The following is a 22,456-nucleotide window of genomic DNA, read 5'->3' on the forward strand; positions in this document are numbered from 1 at the left end:
ATCTTACATTGATAGCAAACTGAGCACGTATGGTTGGTCTTTAGCATCTCTTCCTCTAGGCACACGTGGTGAAATATAATTTTACTTTGTGTATTGTGTATATGAAAATAACTTATGCCCCCCATGTGATCGATGGCGGAGTGACCTTCAATACTTTTTTTTTTTTTTTTTTTTTTACAAGTTTTATTGCCAGCCCCTTGTTTACAATTAGAACAACACATGCCAAGGGTAAAACATGGGTTGTGTACACAAAAATAATAAAACAACATAATATAATACTTTAGGGTACTGGCTTGCAAACCCCACCTCACCCCACCACCACCCCCTCTTCATCCCCGCCTCTCTTTTTCTCTCCTTGTTCAGAATTTGGCGGATATCCTTAGCAACTGGTCTAAGTAACTATTGGAATCGCTGGTTGACATACAAGTTATATTTGGAAAACATTTTGCTTCCTTCCTCTCACATGCATGTTCCGCCCATCTCTGTCCATCTGTGTATTTATCTATCTTTATGTCGTTGATAAATTGAACATTATCATCTTAATTTCAGTTCAATTTTTTGCCGTCCCCATTCAAAGCGTTTGGTGAGAGTGAGTGCCTGGATACGAGATCAGCCACGTTCAACAACACACTGAAGTATTTCGAACGTTACACATACATGCACTGTCTGCTAGAATGCGCCGCTGATTTACTCTTTAAAGCATGTGGTTGTATCATGCCCAGTGATCCACGTAAGAAACTTTTATTAAAATGAAATTATCGCATTTCAGTAAGATAAAGTATTTTTACTATAGTCCTGTTCAATTGTTTAGAACCTAAGTTTTTTGTAAATGTTACGTTTAATCCCTATTCAGTCCTTGTGTACGAGCGTAAGTGTACACTAATTTGACTAAATGACTAGCTGTGATTTTATATACCGCTTATTTAGCTACGATCTAAGCAGTAGTTAATAATGAAACTAACGATACAGAAATTCACTTCCTCGTCGTCACTTAACGATACGGTTTCTACCGTTTGACTCGGTAATAAAAACAGTTGCGGGAGCAAGCATGCACATATTTTTCATTATAATAACAAATCGTACATCATGACGTATATTAAAGTTACAGTCTATGGTTACCACATTATAACATCATGTACAAATATAAAATACAAGCTGAAACGCACTTTAAAAAAACCTCGTGTGTGTTCGCTATGAACGGAGATCGTCAAAAGTATACGCTCCATTCGTCGCCTGTGCCGCCATTGCTCGGCAAAGCACAAACGACAGCCTGTTGTCAGTTTCAGTTAACACGTGCGTTTGCAGATTTGAAATTGTAGGGTTCGTCTCAAAAAATTAAATGAGAAAGTTTGCACTATACGAAGAACGTTCAGTTGATAATACGGTACTAGAGTCTTTCATTAAAACCGGTTTGATCTTGACAACGTATTATCGACAATCGTACCTTCCTATTTCAGAACCGGCCTCGGTGGCGTCGTGGTTAGGCCATTGGTCTACAGGCTGGTAGGTACTGGGTTCGGATCCCAGTCGAGGCATGGGATTTTTAATCCAGATACCCTGAGTGAGTGTTCCGCAAGGTTCAATGGGTAGGTGTAAACCACTTGCACTGACCAGTGATCCATAACTGGTTCAACAAAGGCCATGGTTTGTGCTATCATGCCTGTGGGAAGCGCAAATAAAAGATCCCTTGCTGCTAATCGGAAAGAGTAGCCCATGTAGTGGCGACAGCGGGTTTCCTCTCAAAATCTGTGTGGTCCTTAACCATATGTTTGACGCCATATAACCGTAAATAAAATGTGTTGAGTGCGTTCTTAAATAAAACATTTCTTTCTTTCTTTTCCTATTTCAGAATTAATATTTTATAAAGTGTTAGTAGAACTTTCAAAGTTTAGTTTGTATACTAGTAACACATTGATCGTGTATATATATTTTTAATAAAATATACTAAGGTAGACAATGAACGTTTTCACTTCTTAATTTTACGTGTGTTTAAATCGACAAATTCAAATAAATATTCTTTCGTTTGGAGAGGGTAAAGTTAGTTTGTTTTGTTAACGACATCAATGTTAGAGCATATTGATTTAAGAGGAAACGGGTGCATGTGCAAGGGGGTGGGTATTGGGCGTCGAAACCCTTACCTGCCCTAGCTAAAAACAAATGACATATATTTTCTGGGGGAGCATGGCCCATATAAACTTCGCTAAACACCAAACTCCGCTGAAATCCCTGCATACGCGCCTTGGAAACCCGATACATTTTTGTTTATAGCAAGGGATCATTTATATGTACCATCCCACAGACAGGATATCACATACCATGGCCTTTTATATACCAGTCATGATGCACTGCCTGGAACGAGCCCGTCGATGAGGATCGATCCTAGACCGACCGCGCATTAAAAAAAAAACCCCACCTTTTTGGGTCTAAGTAATGAATAGAAATAACATATAGTCTTGATAAACACAACACCTTCTTCCTCTACCCCTAGAGTGTTATATGTAAATAATATGTTCATATACTTACCATTTGTGACACCCAATAGCCGATATGTATTTTTGTGCTGGGGTGTCGTTAAACAAACATTCATTCATTCATTCATTCCCCCTTCACAGCTCCTTACACTGTGGTTTTACATAGGTATATGTAAATAATATGTTCATATACTTACCATTTGTGACACCCAATAGCCGATATGTATTTTTGTGCTGGGGTGTCGTTCAACAAACATTCATCAATGGAAAGGTGTTGTACCATACCTCTGTGGATATAAATATGTTTTGGAGATATAAGATGACTCCTTAACTGAGAATTAAGAAAGTTAAATTTGTTCAAAATCACGTGAGAAGCTCGGCGCCTGCGCAAATCACGTAAAGTTCAAGTTCTACTGGTGTCCCGCTAAATGAAGAAAAACAAAGCTGACCATTACATTTTACCTAAATGCTTAAATAATAAAAATATTCCACGGACTGCAGCTTTAAATTTAATGTAATACTGACGATGCAAATAAATGCATTTTTGGTGAAAATACGCAAACAAATCGGAACAAGGAGTCCAGTGTCATTGTCATTGTGTGTGTGTGTGTGTGTGTGTGTGTGTGTGTGTGTGTGTGTGTGTGTGTGTCCTCAACACTTTTTGCCACCTTCCTACGCCACTGGTGTATGTACATAGATAAAATGGTTCTTTTTAATCTGCATGTTCTTCTGGGTTATGTTTTTGGTTGTGCGTGTTCGTCTGGGTTATGTTTTTGGTTGTGCGTGTTCGTCTGGGTTATGGTTTTGGTTGTGCGTGTTCGTCTGGGTTATGTTTTTGGTTGTGCATGTTCGTCTGGGTTATGGTTTTGGTTGTGCGTGTTCGTCTGGGTTATGTTTTTGGTTGTGCGTGTTCGTCTGGGTTATGTTTTTGGTTGTGCGTGTTCGTCTGGGTTATGTTTTTGGTTGTGCGTGTTCGTCTGGGTTATGGTTTTGGTTGTGCTGCTGTGTGTGGTCTTGTTTTGTAGGCTATTGTTTATTTGAGGGCAGAGTTGTTGTTTTTAAAATATTAGGTTTTTTGTTTCGCCTGCCACATACGCTTATAATCACATTTACAACAATGTCTTCATTTTAACATGTTGGGCATCTACCTACCTTAAATAATCGTCATGCAAGACTAACATAAATATGTTTATACAAATATTTTGATGTAAATAAATGCGTTCCCCATAGTACGGACTATAAACATTTTTCTATTATCTGACTATTACAACTGTGTTACTGTCACACAAAATTCATTAAAACTGTAGGTGTATTTGTACGTTTAAATAAAATTATGATAATGAATGTGAGGCGAGATTGCAGCTTAAAAAAACCTCGAACCTTTCCATGCAAGAAAACCAAAGCAATCAGGGTGAGTGACAGCTCGCTAGATTCACCTCCTATATTTGACACGTGGTCAATTATAACAAAACGCAATTTCAGCAACTTAATGTTTACATGTATCATTCTTTATTTTTAAACCATAGGTGAGCATTTATGATGCCAGAGGCTGGTGTACATAAATCTCAGCTGAAGATTCACAAATAACTGTGGTCATCGGCCATGCTTGCTTTTAGCTGAACGCGCCAGAACTGGAGACCGGTTAGGGGACGTAACTCTGCCTAATTGTTCTCGCTAGTTTCTAACAGAGCCTATAGAAACGAGGTTAACGTTACACATTATTCTGAGATTCTGAAATTATTATTATTATTTTTCTGGTTACGAGTACTCAGTATTGGTATACTTTCTGTTATTTACAGCTCTTGGTCCAATTTGTTCATTGAAAGCCCAAGGCGAATGTTACATGCCTTTGATGAGTAAGTATGTGAAAACACAATTTTATTTTACCAAATGCAATTTTTATATCATGGAATAAATTATTATGTGTGGGAATTATAATTGTGACAAAACGTTGAAGTGATATAAATATGTTTCATTATTTGTAATGCTATACTACTTTTATAATTTTGGTGTTTTTTCTGCTTTTATGTGGCAAAAGAAAGATCGCTCAGCCAACTGGCATGCCGTTAAGTATATAGAAGCAGAGAACTTGTAATTATTATATATTAAACATTTGTTTATCTGTAGGGTATACTCGAACAAATGCGAGTGCACAGACACATTGTCAGTGTAAGGAAGTGTGCAGTTCCACAACATATGACGTCCGAATGTCTACAGCAGCCTTCCCGTCCCAGCTGTGGAACAGGTTCCTGGTGGACAACTATATAGTTCCTGACGACACATACACCAAGTACTATACTCAACAAAATTAATTAAGGACACGTAGATACCTTTAGCCTTTTGTCTTTAAATGTGGTTAAAACATACAGATTTGTCCGTTGTAATGTGGCAGATTCTTAATGATTTAAACAACAATTTGAATGAATCAAGGTGTAACGAATCCTCGCCACATTTCGGTGGTTTTCATAAATGCACAAAACTCCACCGTATGCAAGATGTGTACGTCTGCCATGGGTCATAGAGACAAAAACATGAAGAAAAATACCTTGACCCCATAATTTGGCTCTACTATATTATGTTTAGCAAATTTTGACCAGAGGTGCACCCAACTTTTGATAGAGAAGTGAATACCACAAGTCCTGTGATTGGTTATAAATGTGAGTGTGTTTGTTGTAAAACATAATAGTTTCATCTGGGTAAAAAAAAAGAAGCAATTTTATTTCATTTAGTACCAATGTGTCAAGTAACCTTGTGCTTGAAACATGTATGGGGTACCTGTAAAAAAAAGTACTCGAATGTTGTGCGGAACTAGGGTAGTCATAGACGCTACCCGTTATCTCAGAAACGAGTAGCTTGACCCCCATTTGTTTCTGATTCACTTTAAGTTTGAGGGGTGGTAGTATTTATATCCGTGGCGTTTATGTCGATAGATACGCTGCAGGTAGGAGTTTTAGCCACATATGTTACTACTGTCATCTATGGGATTTGAATTGGTAGTATACACCCTTTAACGACACCCCAGCACGACAAATACATGGGCTATTGGGTGTCAAACTAGGGTAAAGTCAAACAAATAAAGTGATATTCAACATCAATATAAAAATTCAACAGTTAATAGTTTTGCACAGAGACAAAATAAACTTTAAATTTTATTATGTTTGGATAGCTTTGGTTGTGCTAAATCACGTTTCAACATTATATCTTTAATTGTTATTTGTACTGATTCAGTCTTTGTATTTGAACATGTCTGTTAATCACTAGTTAAACTAACGTCACATTTGAACACCTGGACCATGTTGTTTAGCAGACCCAATAGTACGAAAAACACCATACATTTTTTTCTTGTAGTTTGTTTTAGGGAAAAAAGAAAGAAAGAAATGTTTTATTTAACGACACACTCGACACCTTTTATTTACGGTTATATGGCGTCAGACATATGGTTAAGGACCACACAGATTTTGAGAGGAAACCCGCTGTCGCCACTACATGGGCTACTATTTCCGATTAGCAGCAAGGGATCTTTTATTTGCGCTTCCCACAGCCAGGATAACACAAAACATGGCCTTTGTTGAACCAGTTATGGATCACTGGTCGGTGCAAGTGGTTTACACCTACCCATTGAGCCTTGCGGAGCACTCACTCAGGGTTTGGAGTCGGTATCTGGATTAAAAATCCCATGCCTCGACTGGGATCCGAACCCAGTACCTACCAGCCTGTAGACCGATGGCCTAACCACGACGCCAACGAGGCCGGTCTCTTTCAAAACAGTTCATGGTAGATATCTAGAGGCTATATCAGTGCACAGATCACAATTATTTACGCTATATGCTATGTTTCTATATACCATTAGTGGCTATAGCACTTTTATTAATATCAGTAGGCCTGTGTATTTGTTTTATGTGCTTTTGCCTGCCTGGGAGCTATATATCTAGAAAAGGACAACTCCTTTTGTCCAGCTCTTCCAAAGATATTAGTTTAAACAAACATACCCACTAAACCTGGCCGGCGTACACCCATTTTACAGTAAAAGTATTACATTTGCACGAGCTGGAATTAACACTGACAAATCTTAAATGTTGACAAGATACACGTTTGCAAACTACATGTTCTTCCTTGTCAACTTCAGTCTAATTGTTGCCATTACAAAGCTGTCTACCATAAAATAGTCACAGTCAAACTGCAGACTACTTGTGCGGATACTACAGGCGTAAAGGCTCCCATTTTTGTAGGGGGTTAGGCTGGCTTTTGCCTGAATTAAACGAAAATGCCCGAATCTGGATAACATTTATTCATAACAGCAATAATTGCCAAATAGCTAACGAATCACTACGCATATTTACATGGATTATAACTAATTTTAAATAAGAATGATGGAAATACATGGTAAAAATGTCTCAGATTGCCAAATGTTGCCCGAGTATCTGTATCATTTTGCCTCCAGCAGCCCCCGCCCCCTTACTCGTACGCTATGGCAGATATATTTCTGGATTTTCGTCAACTAAATAGGAAAATAACTGTGATCTATGACCAATAAGCTGCTGTTTGTCTGCATATCCCATTCTGACTGTACATACCGTTTCATGTTGTTGTTTTTCAAATTAAAAACCAACAACATCTTTCATTGTTGAGATAAAAGTAACTGAGAACTATTGGCTCATATTGGGTGTCACTTGTGTGGAAACACCTGATATCATCACTGTTTTAACAGTGATTCATGAACGCATGCCATCTGTTATGTTTTATTGCCCGTGCTCAGATTGGTCAAACCAGTCTGCAGTCCTCCTGAAGACAGAGTAAGAAGGATGTCGTGTCCTGGGAAGTGCCAATCATTGGAACAGTCACAACATTGCCAAAACATTATCTGAACTAATGCCTTGTGCGATATTATTTCCAAACTGTTATTGGTTTTGTCATTCAGTATTGGTTTGTTAGACAAGGATATGATGAGGCAGTACCCCGGGAATGTTACACAAAAACAGTATTTGATGGATATGGATCTGGTCCATCTATAAATGACAATATCCATATTTGTCAAGCAGGTGGCATTTAACCACGACGCCACCGAGGCCGGTTTGTTTTAGGGTTATGTGTCATAATGACCCTACTAATATAACACTAGCAAATAATTACCAAATGTCTACTTGCCCTGGAATTAATTTTGAGTATATATAATCTTTGCTATCGTAAGTGCACAGAGGATGTAGCTCAGTCTCAACTAGTTTCTGTGACTTATATGCAAATTTGATTGTATCTCACATTACATGGCGATTACTTTGGTAGTTTATTTCTGATGGATGTTAAGATAAATAACATTATGTTTTATAACCATGGGCGAACACAGACGAATACTGATATGCATGGCGCACTAGCACTGGATGTATGGAGGAATTCCATTTCGGATAAAGGGTACAAGCCTACCCCATCCCCACCCCGGGTACCCTTCCCTTGGATCCGCACGTAGTAACGTCTGATTATTTCAATCCAACGAATTATTTTCAGTAACGTATCACCAATTGAAACACTACTATTATCCTGTTCAATTATTTAGACCCAAAGTTTTTTGCAAATGATACGTTTATTTCCTATTCGATATTTGTTTTCTTTGCATTTACATGAAAACAAACCCAAACCCCGAAAGGTTTTATATACAAATCATCATATAAAATGCACGAAGTTGACTTAATTCCACTTTTTAAAAATCTTTATGTCTTTTGAATGCACGTTATTTCGCCTATAAATAACTAAGGTCATTTGCATATCAAAACATTGGGATCTGAGGCTACGTGAAGGCCATTATAGCTTGTTTCACTAAATCAAGGTTATTATTGTTTTGCAGTGTGTAACAGCATTGTCTAATCTTTCCGTTAAACATAGATGTAAACAAACAGAACATGTAACCCTTTCTTGTAGGTGCATTATATTTAATAAATTTAGCTAATGTATTATGTATTTTTATTTTATTATATTAATTATATATTAGCATACCATACCTAACCTAACAAAACTGAGGTGTAGCACAGTAATAAACACAAATCACCTCACACACCGCAGGAATGTGCTTTCCAAATTTATAAATAAATTTAATGCAGGGCCGGACCCAGAAGACCGGGGGGGGGGGGGATACAATGTCAAAGGCCACCAACATCAAATAATAATAATAATGTTATTTAATTTGCCTCTAAATTGGGAACTCATACGTGTATATATATATATATAGTATTTAGGGTGGTGCTAGGGGCTGGGGTTTGGGGGTGGGGTGTTACATTTGTAATGCGAAAAACCAAAGGGCTATTGTTCGGACTCGTATGGGTTCAACCACTTTTTCATCCCGCAGACACAGCCCTGAATGTTCAAAATACGATAGCATTGCTTGGTCAATAACATCATTATTTCGGTCTATGACTGCACGTGCTATTGTAGCAATGTGTAAACCACGTAAAATACAAGTTAGGTAGGGTATATAAATTCATTGAAAATGTATTAGTCGACATTCTTGTTATTGTTATTTGAGGAAAAATATGGGTAAATCGAAAAACACTTCAGTTGATGTAAAATCGTGTATTAAGAACGTTTTCGATTATTTTGAAGATGAATATCAGCGCGGTAGACCTAGGTATGCTTCTTATCGAATTGTCGATCGAGTTTCCGCTGCACTTAAAGTTTCGGTTTCAACAGTAAAAAGAACTGTCAAACATCTAAGCTCTACGAATCCAAGCACAGAAATCACTGTTAAAAAACGCGACCGAAAACTCATCGATTTATTTGATAAAGATGTTATTAGACGACGAGTATACAGATTTTATAGAGAGAGCGAATTACCTACATTACATAAGATTAACGTGGCTTTAAGGGAGGAATGTGGAATCAACATATCCATATCAACTTTACGAAGAACACTCCATGACCTCGATTTTAAATACCAACATATGTCTACAACCGGAAAAGTGATTTTTGAGGACGCCAATATATCAGACAGGAGACTGTCCTATCTCCATGAAATATCCAGTTTACGAGAACAGGGGTATTTAATAGTGTATCAAGATGAGACCTGGGTGAATGTCAACCACACAACATCCCACCACTGGACAGATATCCACCCGGGCACAAGTACCGCCAATCACCTGCCGAAATCAGACGCTGCTGATCGAGTTCCTAAACTCTGTTCGGTGACTGGGAAGGAAAAAAGACTTATTATTTGTCATGCTGGCTGTGATAAATATGGATTTTAGATGGCTGTGAATTGATCTTTGAGGCTAAAAAAACAGACGGAGACTATCATGGTGAGATGAATCATGACAATTTCATCAAATGGTTTGAAGAACAACTTATGCCTTCTCTACCAGAACCTTCTGTTATCGTCGTGGATAACGCAAGCTACCACAACAAATTAACTGAGATTACACGATGTCCTGCACTAAACGCTAAAAAGGAAGAAATTCAGTCGTGGCTACGAAACAAAAATATACCTTTTGAGAGTAACATGACAAAGCCAGTTCTTTATGAACTTGTGAAAAGTAACAAATGTGCAAAGCAATTTGTTACTGATGATATTGCTGAACGCCATGGGCACTTGTGTCTAAGACTGCTGCCAAGACATTCTGAACTCAATCCGATAGAACTGATCTGGAGTCAAGTCAAAGGGCACATAGCTCGTCATAATGATGGTAAAATGACCACGGTGCGGAGAGAACTTGCACATGCATTGAACTCTGTCACACCTACACACTTCTCTGGCGCAGTTAAACATGTAATAAAGATCGAAGAAGATTTTAGAAAACAAAATAGTTTTATAAGAAATAAAATACCCCCTGTGATAGTCCCCCTTAACGAAGATAGTGATGAAGAAATGAGTTCGTCGACTGATTAAGATATTTCTCCATACCCATCAGGAGTATTACTTTAATGTATGCATGAACTCTTTTAACACCAAAAACAATTTATTTCCATATCATTCACTATCAAACAACCTAACAACCTATAAACTAATCGACTAGAAATACATATAGACTACACATACATACGAGAGAAATGTTTATTTAACGACACACTCAACGCATTTGATATACGTTTATGTGGCGTCAGACAAAACGGTTAAGGAGCATTATGACAGTGAGAAAGAAACTTGCTACCGCCACATGGGCCACTATTTCCGATAAGCAATTTTGATAAGAAATAAGGGACGTTTTATATGCACCATCCCATAGACAGGATAGCACATACCACAGCCTTTATACATCAGTTGTAGTGCACAGGCTGGAACCATGTGGGATCGATCAGTCGACCTACCATGAGCGAACGCTTTACCTCTGAGCTCCATATACAAAAGAAGCCTTAAGTGGGGTTGGGGTTGTGCAGAGGGTCACACCTCCACCAATCGCATGCATACCATATTCTTCTCTCTCTCTCTCCCTATAACCATAGATTAAAATATGTTGAGTGCGTCGTTACATAAATGACGTCTCTCTCTCTCTCTCTCTCTCTCTCTCTCTCTCTCTCTCTCTCTCTCTCTCTCTCTCCCTTCAGCACGCGCGCTTGTGTATTCCACAATATAATTATAATATTTGATACATATTTTTTTTTCAAACTGAGGTTTTGTCACTTGAACTCCCCACCTGAATCCGCGCCTGCTTCATGTTTACAGATATTTTCTTAAATATAGGTCATACTACGATTTGTGCGGATAGGACGATAGAACCGAACATTAGTTTGAAACGCACTATAGAATGATGCTTTTGATATGCAAATGACCTTAGTTATTTATAGGCGAAATAACGTGCATTCAAACGACACAGAGATTTTTAAAAAGTGGAATTAAGTCAACTTCGTGCATTTTATATGATGATTTGTATATAAAACCTGTCGGGGTTTGGGTTTGTTTTCATGTAAATGCAAAGAAAACAAATATCGAATAGGAAATAAACGTAACATTTGCAAAAAACTTTGGGTCTAAATAATTGAACAGGATAATAGTAATATTTTTTAGAATTGGTATTCTATGACATGTTAGAGTTGTCGTTAAACATTAATTAATTAATTCATTCATTCATTTTAGACATCTAAATGTAATACTGGAAATGAAATAACTAATTACGAAAATTGCTTTATTTAACAGAGACAACGTTCTAGAACTGAGGATCTTCTACAATGACATGTTGGTTGAAACCGTGGAACAGGTGCCTGTGTACAAAACGGCAACAATAGTTGGTAAGTAGCATTCGGTTTACATTTAAAAACACGTAATTAAATATGATCAAACATTAAAACGACAGCATGATACGTTCTGAAGGACTAATCATGTAATTCATGTTGTCCGGATTCAATTCATTGTTATAACGTCAATAAATGTCCGAATTTCTTGTATGACATGTTTATAGGATTTTAAAAGAGTGTCTAGTTTCTATTAAGTTTAGGATTCTAGTGAAATATCGTTTAGTTGTCATTAGTAGACAGCCTCTGCGTGTACTGTATGCACAAACGCTTCGTGCTCGTGATAACGCAGTTGCGTGCGTATTACTGATGGATTGAAACCTCATTTCCATGCAGTGGACTAACAGTCTCCAAAAACTATACAAAGAATTTAAGGAACACACAGATATTGAGAGAGGAAACCACCTGTCGCTACTCAATGGGTTACTCTTTTCGATTAGCAGCAAGGGATCTTTTCTATGCACCATCCCACAGACAGGATAACACATACCACGGCCTTTGATATACCAGTCGTGGTGCACTGGCTGGAAAGAGAAATAGCCCAATGGGCCCACCAACGAGGATCGATCCCAGACCGACTGCGCATCAAGCGAGCGCTGTCGAAACAAGAGGAATGCTTAACGGAGGTCAACGCATACACGACGTTGCATAGTACTTTCATGTTCATGGCAGTACCATATCACGTCTCCGACAAACAGGTACATCAAACTGGGCAGGTGCGTGATCGATCACGTTCCGGTAGACCACGATCAACGACGTCACAGGTTTCAAAGTGCACCTCGTTTAGCCCGCACTTTGCAACAGACTACAGGCACTACAGTTCATCACCAACTGTATATAACCGTCTCCATTCACGCTCGATTACGTGCACGCCGCCCTATCGTTGCCGTTCCCCTGACGGCGCGGCACATTCAGGAATGTTTGAGATGGGCCCGAATTCATCAACATTGGCTTCACAGACAATAGAATCAGACGTTGTTCACGGATGAATCCAGGTTTGCGGATGGTACGCGTCGTGTATGGAGGAGACGGGGACAACGGTATGACGCAATCAACTTAATTCAGCATGACCGGTATGGCAGTGGCAGCGTCATGGTTTGGGCCGGCATTCATGGTGTTGGGGAAACAAATATCATTTTCATTCATGGAAACATAACTGCTCAACTTTATTGCGACGAGACCATCACATAAGTTGTCATTCCATTTCTGCATTTAAGAATTGAACGTTATATTTTTGACGTTCATGCGATGATAAACACCAAAACCGTTTTACACACTGTATGAATGGCGTAGCGCGTTCAATTCTTATAATTCCAAATACATTAATATTGCCATGAAACAAAACTATATTAAAAAACCCAATCGAACTCTATTCCACAATAATTTACAACTGTATCAATACACAAATAAGGGAATTCCCTTAGAAAGTTACATTCGGTTTTTTCCGTCAAATCTCCGATTCATTATATTGATTTAAGGTTTTATAAATTTTAATTTTCTGAATCAAATGTGGATAAAACGTTATAAAATTTAAAATAACAGAACATCAACTGATAACGCAAAAATTTGTTCGATGAATTTTGAACTAATTAACATGAGGGAGAGTGTCAAATTATTTAGAAGATTTATCTACTACCTATATTAAAATTGCAGTTGTCAAAGGTTGAATTAGTGAAAATTAATGTGAAGACTGACTTGAAAGAGATAAAGTGGTTTCAGTGTTACTGTGTGTGTGGATTTCAGAGGAAGTTTGTGATTGTGTGATATTATTCTCGGAAAGGACAGGCCGCGGAATTGTGCACGAAGGCGTATGTGTTTTCGCGCGTGTAAGTTGTCGGTTTGGTGTTTTTGTCAAAAATGACAGAGCTGCGCTCATGTCTCTCTTTTGATTTTTTTTAGCATTCTCTGCTATAACTTCTAATAGAAGCTTCGTTTTTGTGGCCTGTCATATACATTATGTGTCTCAGTTCAAGCTGCTCATTTCTGAGATAACGGGTAGCGTCTATGACTACCCTAGTTCCACACAAAATTCGAGTACTTTTTTTTACAGGTACCCCATACATGTTTCAAACATAAAGCTACTTGACACAGTGGTACTAGATAAAAATAAAATTGCATACATGTTCTACCCAGATAAAACTATTTTTTTTACCAAAAAACTCACTCACATTTATCACCAATCACATGACTTCTCGAACTTTGACCCAGCCGGAAGTTATTTGGTTTAGTATACCTATAGTACTTGTACCTCTTCTAGTGACCATGCCAACCCAAACAATCTTGCTAGTAGTGCATGCAGTGTTAGTATCAGTAATGAACTGAACACTTGTCAACCAACAATAAATAACCTGCGTATAAATCACAGACAACTGAACACACCGACACTTACCTGAATGTACAGCCAGTGACCATATCCCCATCATTCTAATTAAAATTAGCTCCACTGGTTAATTACTATTACCTGTGGATCTAACAGGACCCCGTTGGAGCTCATGTTTAGTTGACCTTTTGTTCGACCAATCAAAACCTTACTTGCAAAATCATGCCAGTGATTTGAAAAGAATTTCAAAACATTCTCCCGAATAACGTTATAAAAGGCGAAGTGTGATTGGTCGATATTTAAATTATTATTTATAGACGAAATGTCACCTGGACATGGGAGTCCACGCAATGCTGTTAGATCTACTGGTAGACCAGTAGAGCTAACTTTAATCAGATTAATCATTACCCTGCCTGTGACTGAAAAACAATACCACCAGAAGTAATTCACCTGTTATTGTCAATAATTCACTTCCAACTAAAAATAATAGACAAACAATAGATAGCAAATGGTAAAAAAAATGTGATCCAAAGAATCCATGTCACAATAACTTTTGCCTTTAAGTATACTTCAGCGATTTAAACAAAGGCGAAAAAGAGGATAGCACACTTGATGTTAATATTGCGGAACTCATGAAAGAACTAAGTAATGGTAATGTTCTTAATGCAAGCTTCAACGAGGTTGAAATACAAACAGCTATAAAGCAACTTAAAAACAATAAAGCAGCAGGTGTAGACAACATAATTAATGATACCATTTTTTTTTTTAAAGGAAATCGTTTTATCACCTAAAAATTACTACCCTAAACATTATTGTGCTGCTGCTCCAAGCTTTTTTACAACTATACAAACAACAATATTCTAAGTGAAGCTCAGACTGCTTTTTGCAAGGGCTACTCAACTTCAGTCCACTTATTCACACTGCATATTTTAATAGATATTCTGAAGACGAAAGAAGTAAACAGAAATTATATTGTTTTTGTTGACTTCTAAAAGGCTTTTGACATGGTATCAAGATCTTGCCTATTTATACTAAACTATAATATAAATGGTAAATTTTTACAATTATTTATGTCATGTATCAAGGTATAAAATCCACGATTTTGTAAATAATCAGACATCAGCAGCATTTTTCTGCAATAACGGTATCCGACAAGGTGAACATTTATCCCCAGTTTTATTTTACTTATATTTAAATGATTTCGAAGAATGTTTACTGAACTGTCAATGTGAAGGTGGTAAAACAAACTTAGAAAACCAATGCCGAGGACACGGCTCTATTAGCAGCTAATATCTACCTCAGCAAATGGTCTACAAGATACGTTAAATATGTTTTACCAATACTGCAACAAATGAAAACGTAAAAGAAATATTTTTAAAACAAAGTTAATAGTATTTAATAGTAATGCTAAAGACTATAAACATTTTTTATTATTATTTGAAGCACTACGTTAGAACATTTTAAAGAATATAAATATTTAGGAATACCATTTAGCAAATTAAATAATTTTCGAATTACCAAGATGAATCTTAAACGACATGCAACTGAAGCTATGTATATATAATATATATATATATATATATATATATATATATATATATATATATATATATATATATATATATATATGTTACAGTCAATGTGTCAAACCAGTCATTTGGCCAAATGACTAAAGGGTATTTCTTGGGTGTTTTCTAATAACTAAACTATGTTTCATCTGTATTTATGTTTATTATAACAAAAATGAATAATCAAATACATGTAACAACAAATTTACCAGTATAATGCATTGGTGACACATAATACATACTTCATTTATTTAAACAATTTACACTGTTGTGACATCTGCTATTACACAAAACATTATTTTTGAAACAAGCACATCGCTTACTCCGACATCTCTTAGGTCCATTACAATTGCACTTGACGAAACCCTGACCACCGTGTTGAGACTCCTTTTTGTTGGCTTGACGAAGCGACACACTGCTATCACTGTTAATGTCAGATTCACTCAGGAGTCTCTGAGGACATAAATCAAACTGGTGTCGACTATATGTCCCTTTCAGAATACCAGAAGGGCAACCAATGGTATATTGTCCGTTTTCTACAGCTAATATAACACCTAGAATATTTCTGGGATCACCACGTCCCCTGTCAACAGACGGATTGGGCACAGCTATGTTATCACCAACGGTACCATCCTTCATAATCACGCGACTTCGCTTAACAACACGCTCGGCTTGTTTCTGTTGTGCGGCTATTGCAAGCTTTCTTTTCTTGTCTATGCTGCTCGATGGTTGAGTCGTTTCTGGTAGAGGTTGAGTTGTTTCTGGTAGAGGTTGAGTCGTTTCTGGTAGAGGTTGAGTGTCTGGTTGAGTTGAGCTGCTGGACAGAATGGCTAGTAAGTCATCTTCCGTCTGTAGCTTCTGGATAACATCATGCGGTAACGACGAGGAAGTCAAACCAATCCTGGCTTTGATGCCAAATAAGGTTGCATAAGGTGACTGTTTTATTCCCGCATTGAAACTCGAGTTCTTGCGAATCTGAACAAATTTAACACCAATAGTCCAATCAGCGGTATCATTCTCACTCATCCACGCAATAAGCATGTCTTTAATGTCATAATTCGCACGTTCTACAGAACCTTGACTCTGTGGGTGGCGCGGTTTACCATGCACTATAACTAGCTCTGGCCACAACTCCTTCAAATCGGAAATGATTTGAGCTGTAAATTCGGAACCGTTGTCGCTCTGTAATATATGTGGCGCACCGAATAGCAGAAATATGTCCATGAGTTGGTATGCAACCTCAGCAGCTCGCTTTGATGTCAGTGGGCGGATAACAACGAACTTTGTAAGATGGTCCTGATACACCATAATCCACTTGAAAGAACCATGCGGTAACGATTGCATATCGATGAGATCTACTTGGCCACGAACGGAGAACTCTTTAGACAAGATCGGTCGGACAACCACACCCTTTGTCATCGGTCGAACACGTTTACGCTGACAGTCAATGCACATTGACTTAAACAGTTCAATAGAATCCCTGGTGACATTGGCATACTTCTTGCCTAACTCCTTTACCATTCGATCGCGACCACCGTGGCCAGTGGCAATGTGGGCACGTTTGATAATATCGAATGTCTCTTCGATGTGCACGTAATACTGTATCGGGTCATCGTTGGATTTGCGACGTCTTATCAACTTCTCAACATCACCACACTGAAGAATCTCATACTTGGACAGAAGATAATAACCTTGGTGTGACTTATCTGATGATTGTTCATTTAAATGCTTCAGTTCATTTATCAACAAAAAGTACTCTGGTTTTGGTATAAGTACCTTTTTCAGAGATTCATATTTCTTATATAACTCATTTTTGAACGTATCTTCTACTGAAAGCTCCATACTGACAACTGATACCTGAACCATAATGGCCCAAATATTTATAGGCTAAGGGATTTGGATGTTCACAAAGTGTAATCTTAGTGTTGCTTTAAGGACATAGGCTGATTAGTACAAAAGAAAGACAACAAAGTTGAAAGAAGATGTAAAATAAACAGTTGTAAGAACTGTTCACAAAGTGTAATCTTAGTGTTGCTTTAAGGACACAGGCTGATTAGTACAAAACAAAGACAACAAAGTGTTTACAATATTTGACATAATGACTGAAATAAATTCCCATTCAGGCAATCTGTCAAATTATAGACAAACAAAACATGAAAAAAAAAAATGAAAAAAAGTTTTTTTACAATACTTGACATATTGACTGAATTAAAAATTCCCTATCAGGCAATCTGTCAAACTGAGGGCACTCATTTTCAGTCATTTGGCCAAATGACTGGAAATTTTAGGCATTTGGCCAAATGACTAGCGGTCAGAGGCATTTGACCAAATTACTGAAAATCTCAGTCATTTGGCCAAATGACTGGTTTGACACATTGACTGTAACATATATATATATTATCAAAATCGAAATTTAAATCTATCAGTTGAATGTAAACTTAAAATGTTGGACTCTATGGTTCTTCCAAAACCATTATATGATTGTGAAACATGGGGATACGAGAAAAATAATATATGCAATTCTGTTCATATTAATTTTATTAGACACATTTTGCCGCTCAAGAAAGCAACTCTATAGTTTATGCTGTATGCGAGCTAGGAATACTTTCAATATAGTCGATTGTCCAAAGAAGAATTGTTTGTTATTGGGCACGTGTTGTCTCAGGAAAACAATCAAAGCTACCTTCCATACTATAAAAGTAATCTTAAGAGATTATTCATACTTGAATAAACCGGATTCCTGTCAAAACCGGCCCGGTTTTTTCTGGTCTCGAATACCGGATTTATTTTATACACCTAAAATGAAAATCCTTAATTAATTACCCTTGACAAACTGGCTTGTGTGTACGCGCGTGTCATCAAACACAATGGCGTCCATGTATAGACTGGTCTTGTGAATAGACTGGTGTTACTAGCGAATGTGGAGAACGATTACGACTGGTCACTAATCGCCCACACCTTGATAACCAGACAATACCAAGCTCTTAGATTAACTAATTATTTTCTATTAACTGAGGTTAGAAGCCCTACAGAATGCAAAGTTGTGTTCAGTCTAATTATAAGCTCCCCTGTAGTTTGTCAGCCATTCATTTTGCAAAAATGTCGAAACCACCAGCTACAAAACGGAGGCGTGTGGAATTGACATTAAAACATAAAATTAATTTAATTAAAGATTCCCAATTTCAAACGAACAGAAGGATTTAGCAGTTAAATATGAAATCGGCACGTCAACTGTTTCTGATATCTTGAAGAAAAGGGTTGAACTTATTCAAGAATTTGAAAATAACGCAAATGATGAAAAATGCAGATTCAGCACATCGTGTAAATACAGTGAACTAAATGACTTAACGTGGAAGTTGTTTTCACAGGCGAGGTCTAAATGCATTCCGATATCTCGACCGATTATTAAAGAAAAAACTGCAAAGTTCGCTTCTACGCTCCAGCTTAACGATTTTAAAGCTTCAAATGGTTGGCTAGACAGTTGGAAATCATAATATGCGATTAAATATTTTCATAACTAGTGGCGAGAGTTCCGGGTGGATGTTATGGTGGTAGATCAGTATAAACAGAGACGTCGTGATATTGTAGCTAATTTTTAGCCAGAAAACGTGTTTAATTCCGACGAAACCGGGATGTACTGGCGGGCATTACCCGACAAAACTTTATCTGCGAAAAGTGAATCCAGTAAAGGGATTAAAAACTCTAAGGAACGTTTAACAGTCAAACTTGCGTGCAGTTCAACAGGTGAAAAGCTAAAATCCCTTGTAATCGGAAAGCCTGCAAAACCGCGTTATTTTAAAAACATGAATACTGCTCTGGCTTGGATGGTCATGATCTTATATACTCATTCATAGTCATCAAATAAAAAATTTCTATAGCAATTTTACACTGAAAGCTATCCAGCGTTCAGAAAACAAAAAACGTTAAGCACTAGTTTGTTTTGATGTAAGGACATCCAAAATGACGTCATTCGAGTTTGACGTAATTTCCATTCAAACGACACCGCGCCACGTATTCTTACGTCATTTGAATATCTAGTAATGGTGGACTGGAATTAAAGTTGCGTGTACAGTTTAGAAAACCACGTTGTATTAAGCTTGAGATTATATGATAAAGATATTGTTACCCTCGTGTGTTTCGGTATCGTCAATATCATATAATAAATTATATGAATATATGATATTGACGATACCGAAAAACACTCTGGTAATAACATATATCACACATATATATTGCCACTTAATTTTACTCTTTTTTTTCTTTGTTCCAGCAAACCTCGGTGGTCAGATGGGCATTTGTCTTGGAGCCAGTATCCTGACATTAACAGAGTTGGCAGAGTTTTTTGTCTTTTTGTTTATGTGCATACTACACTGCTTCAAACCAATGAACACTGTGAACCCTATTACCAACCATTAATCTTGATTTTCTTTAAAGTCGTAAAAAGCATAAATGTGCTTGGTTGTCCCTTTTACAATTAGAGCTGGGCGGTATTGAAGGTTCGGTATTTTTGGCGTGATGTACCTCGGTATCTGTATGGTATTCGGTATCGATACCATACCGATGCTAAAAACCAATCGTTATTTTCAGTATTCTCGGCTTTAAATGCATACCCGAGTTAAGTCTCACCCGCTAATTTCATCTAAATAAAACTAAATTATATACACGAGACCTTCATCTCTCTCTTCTTCTGAACTATTTTGCGTTCGTCAAATATACACAATGTATATTGTCAGTGCTTTACTAAATCACGGGGAAACGATCAAATATTTTGATATTTTCTCGGTACAGTAAATCGGTATTGACATGATACCGATACCGAACGGTATACACGACATACCACCCAGCTCTGTAATCAATAAGTTAGTTTTTGAGGTGCACTGGTTTTCTATTAACAAAGGTTAATAATCAACAGATCTTTAAAATACAGCATTTAATGGGTAGCTTTTAAATGCATTGTTCAAATATGAGATGCCTGTAGAAGATTAGTGCTTTGTGCATATTATGTTACAGTTAATAACAATGTCGACTACAGCACGTTTGTGCTCGGTGACTGCTTTATTTGGTTAAACATATTATATACAGATTATTTGAAAATATTATTATTTATTATTATTATTATTTGCTGTGTTGTTTTCTGATGGTGCTGTATTAACAGAACATCTGGTTGGCAGGTTTTCTATATAAGGCACAAAACACACCGGGTCTGGGTCTGCCGAGTGTAGCATTTTTTGATGTATGGGACTTGTATATATTTAGATAAATTTACTTCTATAAACATCAAATATAAGTATGAGAAATCCACATTGATTAGTATATACCTTTCCTGTTGGTTATTAAGAAAAAAAATGAACGAGTGAGGTTCGAACATTGTGCAGCTGCCAGTCTGGCAGTGTGAAAATATAGCGCATGTTCTATGTCGCCTGTTGCCAGATCTGTAGTTGACGTCAGCACAGACGCGGTGTGTTTCGTCACATTCGATTCAATGCGTTTCATTTTGGACTGGCACCATACTCGCCAGACCCCGACTCCCAGCCAGATCCGGTGTGTTTTGGGCCTAAGCCAGATTGTATGTTTTTCAAATTAAATATATATATGATACCCCTGTAGCTACAAGCAAATGCTTTATTTAACGACGCACCGAAGCTTACAAAGTCGAGTTTAATTTCCCGGGTTATTTTTAGCGAAGCAGCCGATATTTTTCAAAGAAATACAGTGGAAAAAGCAGATACACTTATTCGGTGGCCAGTAGGGGGAAGAAAGGAATGTGCGTAACAACCCAGCCCATTACAAACATTAATAAAGGAATGTATAGACGGCTTAATTGTTAAGGAAAGAAAGGAATATGCGCGCGCGCGCGCGCGTGTGTGTGTGTGTGTGTGTGTGTGTGTGTGAAACACCCCAGCCCATTGCTTTGAAGAAAGAACGTGTGACTACAACTCAACGTTCCAACGTAACCTATGATCTTTTAACTGCATTTGAAACACGAGTATTTCCCTAGAGTACAAGCCTTTATAGACAACCAGTGTATTATGCCTGGTATGCCAAAGGCCGTGGTATGTGCTGCCCTGTACACACAGCTCTTGCTACTATAAAGTAGCGGTAGAAATAGCCAATCACAAATCTAGTCATAGAGTAGAAAACACAAACAACAAACGCATAGAGAGAGAGAGAGAGAGAGAGAGAGAGAGAGAGAGAGAGAGAGAGAGAGAGAGAGAGAGACTATATTTTACCAAATGGGTAAATACAGTGGTCGTACTAGGATCGATCCCCGTCGGTGGTCCAATAGGCTATAGCCAACCAGTGCATTATGCCAAGGGCCGTGGTATGTGCTGTCCTGTACACACGTCCCTTGCTACTATAATGTAGCGGAAGAGACTGACATTCAATCACAAAACTAGTCATGGAGTAAAACACACAAAAAACAAACGTAATGGTTTGGATTATTTCATTTTATTTCTAAATGACAAATCACAAACTACACATATATAATATGGACACACATTGGGTTACATCGAGAGGCCTTAAGGGCGACAACTACACATATATATATAAAATGGACACACATTGGGTTACATCGAGAGACCCTAGGGGCGACATACAGTAGAATCTCATTGGCTCGAACACTGTCGGTGCATCAAAGTCTGTTCGACCCATCGGGTAGTTCGAACCATGCATTCGGCCGTTGTCGGGTGCTTCTGTAACACAAAAATCATTCGGACAACCTCGCATGTTATATATGTTATATATATATATATAATGGACACACATTGGGTTACATCGAGAGGCCCTAAAGGGCGACATGTGAATAATATGAGTGTTCATTTCTCTTCATCTTCGTCCTCATCATCAGTATCATCACCATCGGTATCGTCGCCGTCTAGTTCGTCCAA

The 22,456-nt window shown here is 37.6% G+C and overlaps 1 protein-coding gene across 1 annotated transcript in view; it reads left to right on the forward strand.

Moving 5' to 3' along the window:
• LOC121374471 (acid-sensing ion channel 1-like) overlaps positions 1 to 20,684 on the forward strand; it is a 21,759-nt gene extending 1,075 nt beyond the window's left edge. The window contains exons 2-6 of the mRNA XM_041501569.1: positions 550 to 730; positions 4,271 to 4,327; positions 4,599 to 4,761; positions 11,584 to 11,675; positions 19,837 to 20,684. Of these exons, the coding sequence (XP_041357503.1) occupies positions 550 to 730; positions 4,271 to 4,327; positions 4,599 to 4,761; positions 11,584 to 11,675; positions 19,837 to 19,982 (639 nt within the window). The 3' untranslated portion in view covers positions 19,983 to 20,684. The remainder of the gene's footprint in view (positions 1 to 549; positions 731 to 4,270; positions 4,328 to 4,598; positions 4,762 to 11,583; positions 11,676 to 19,836) is intronic.
• Positions 20,685 to 22,456: the final 1,772 nt, after the last annotated feature.

This window comes from Gigantopelta aegis, chromosome 6, assembly GCF_016097555.1.
Source record: "Gigantopelta aegis isolate Gae_Host chromosome 6, Gae_host_genome, whole genome shotgun sequence".
NCBI classification, from domain to species: Eukaryota; Metazoa; Mollusca; class Gastropoda; order Neomphalida; family Peltospiridae; genus Gigantopelta; species Gigantopelta aegis.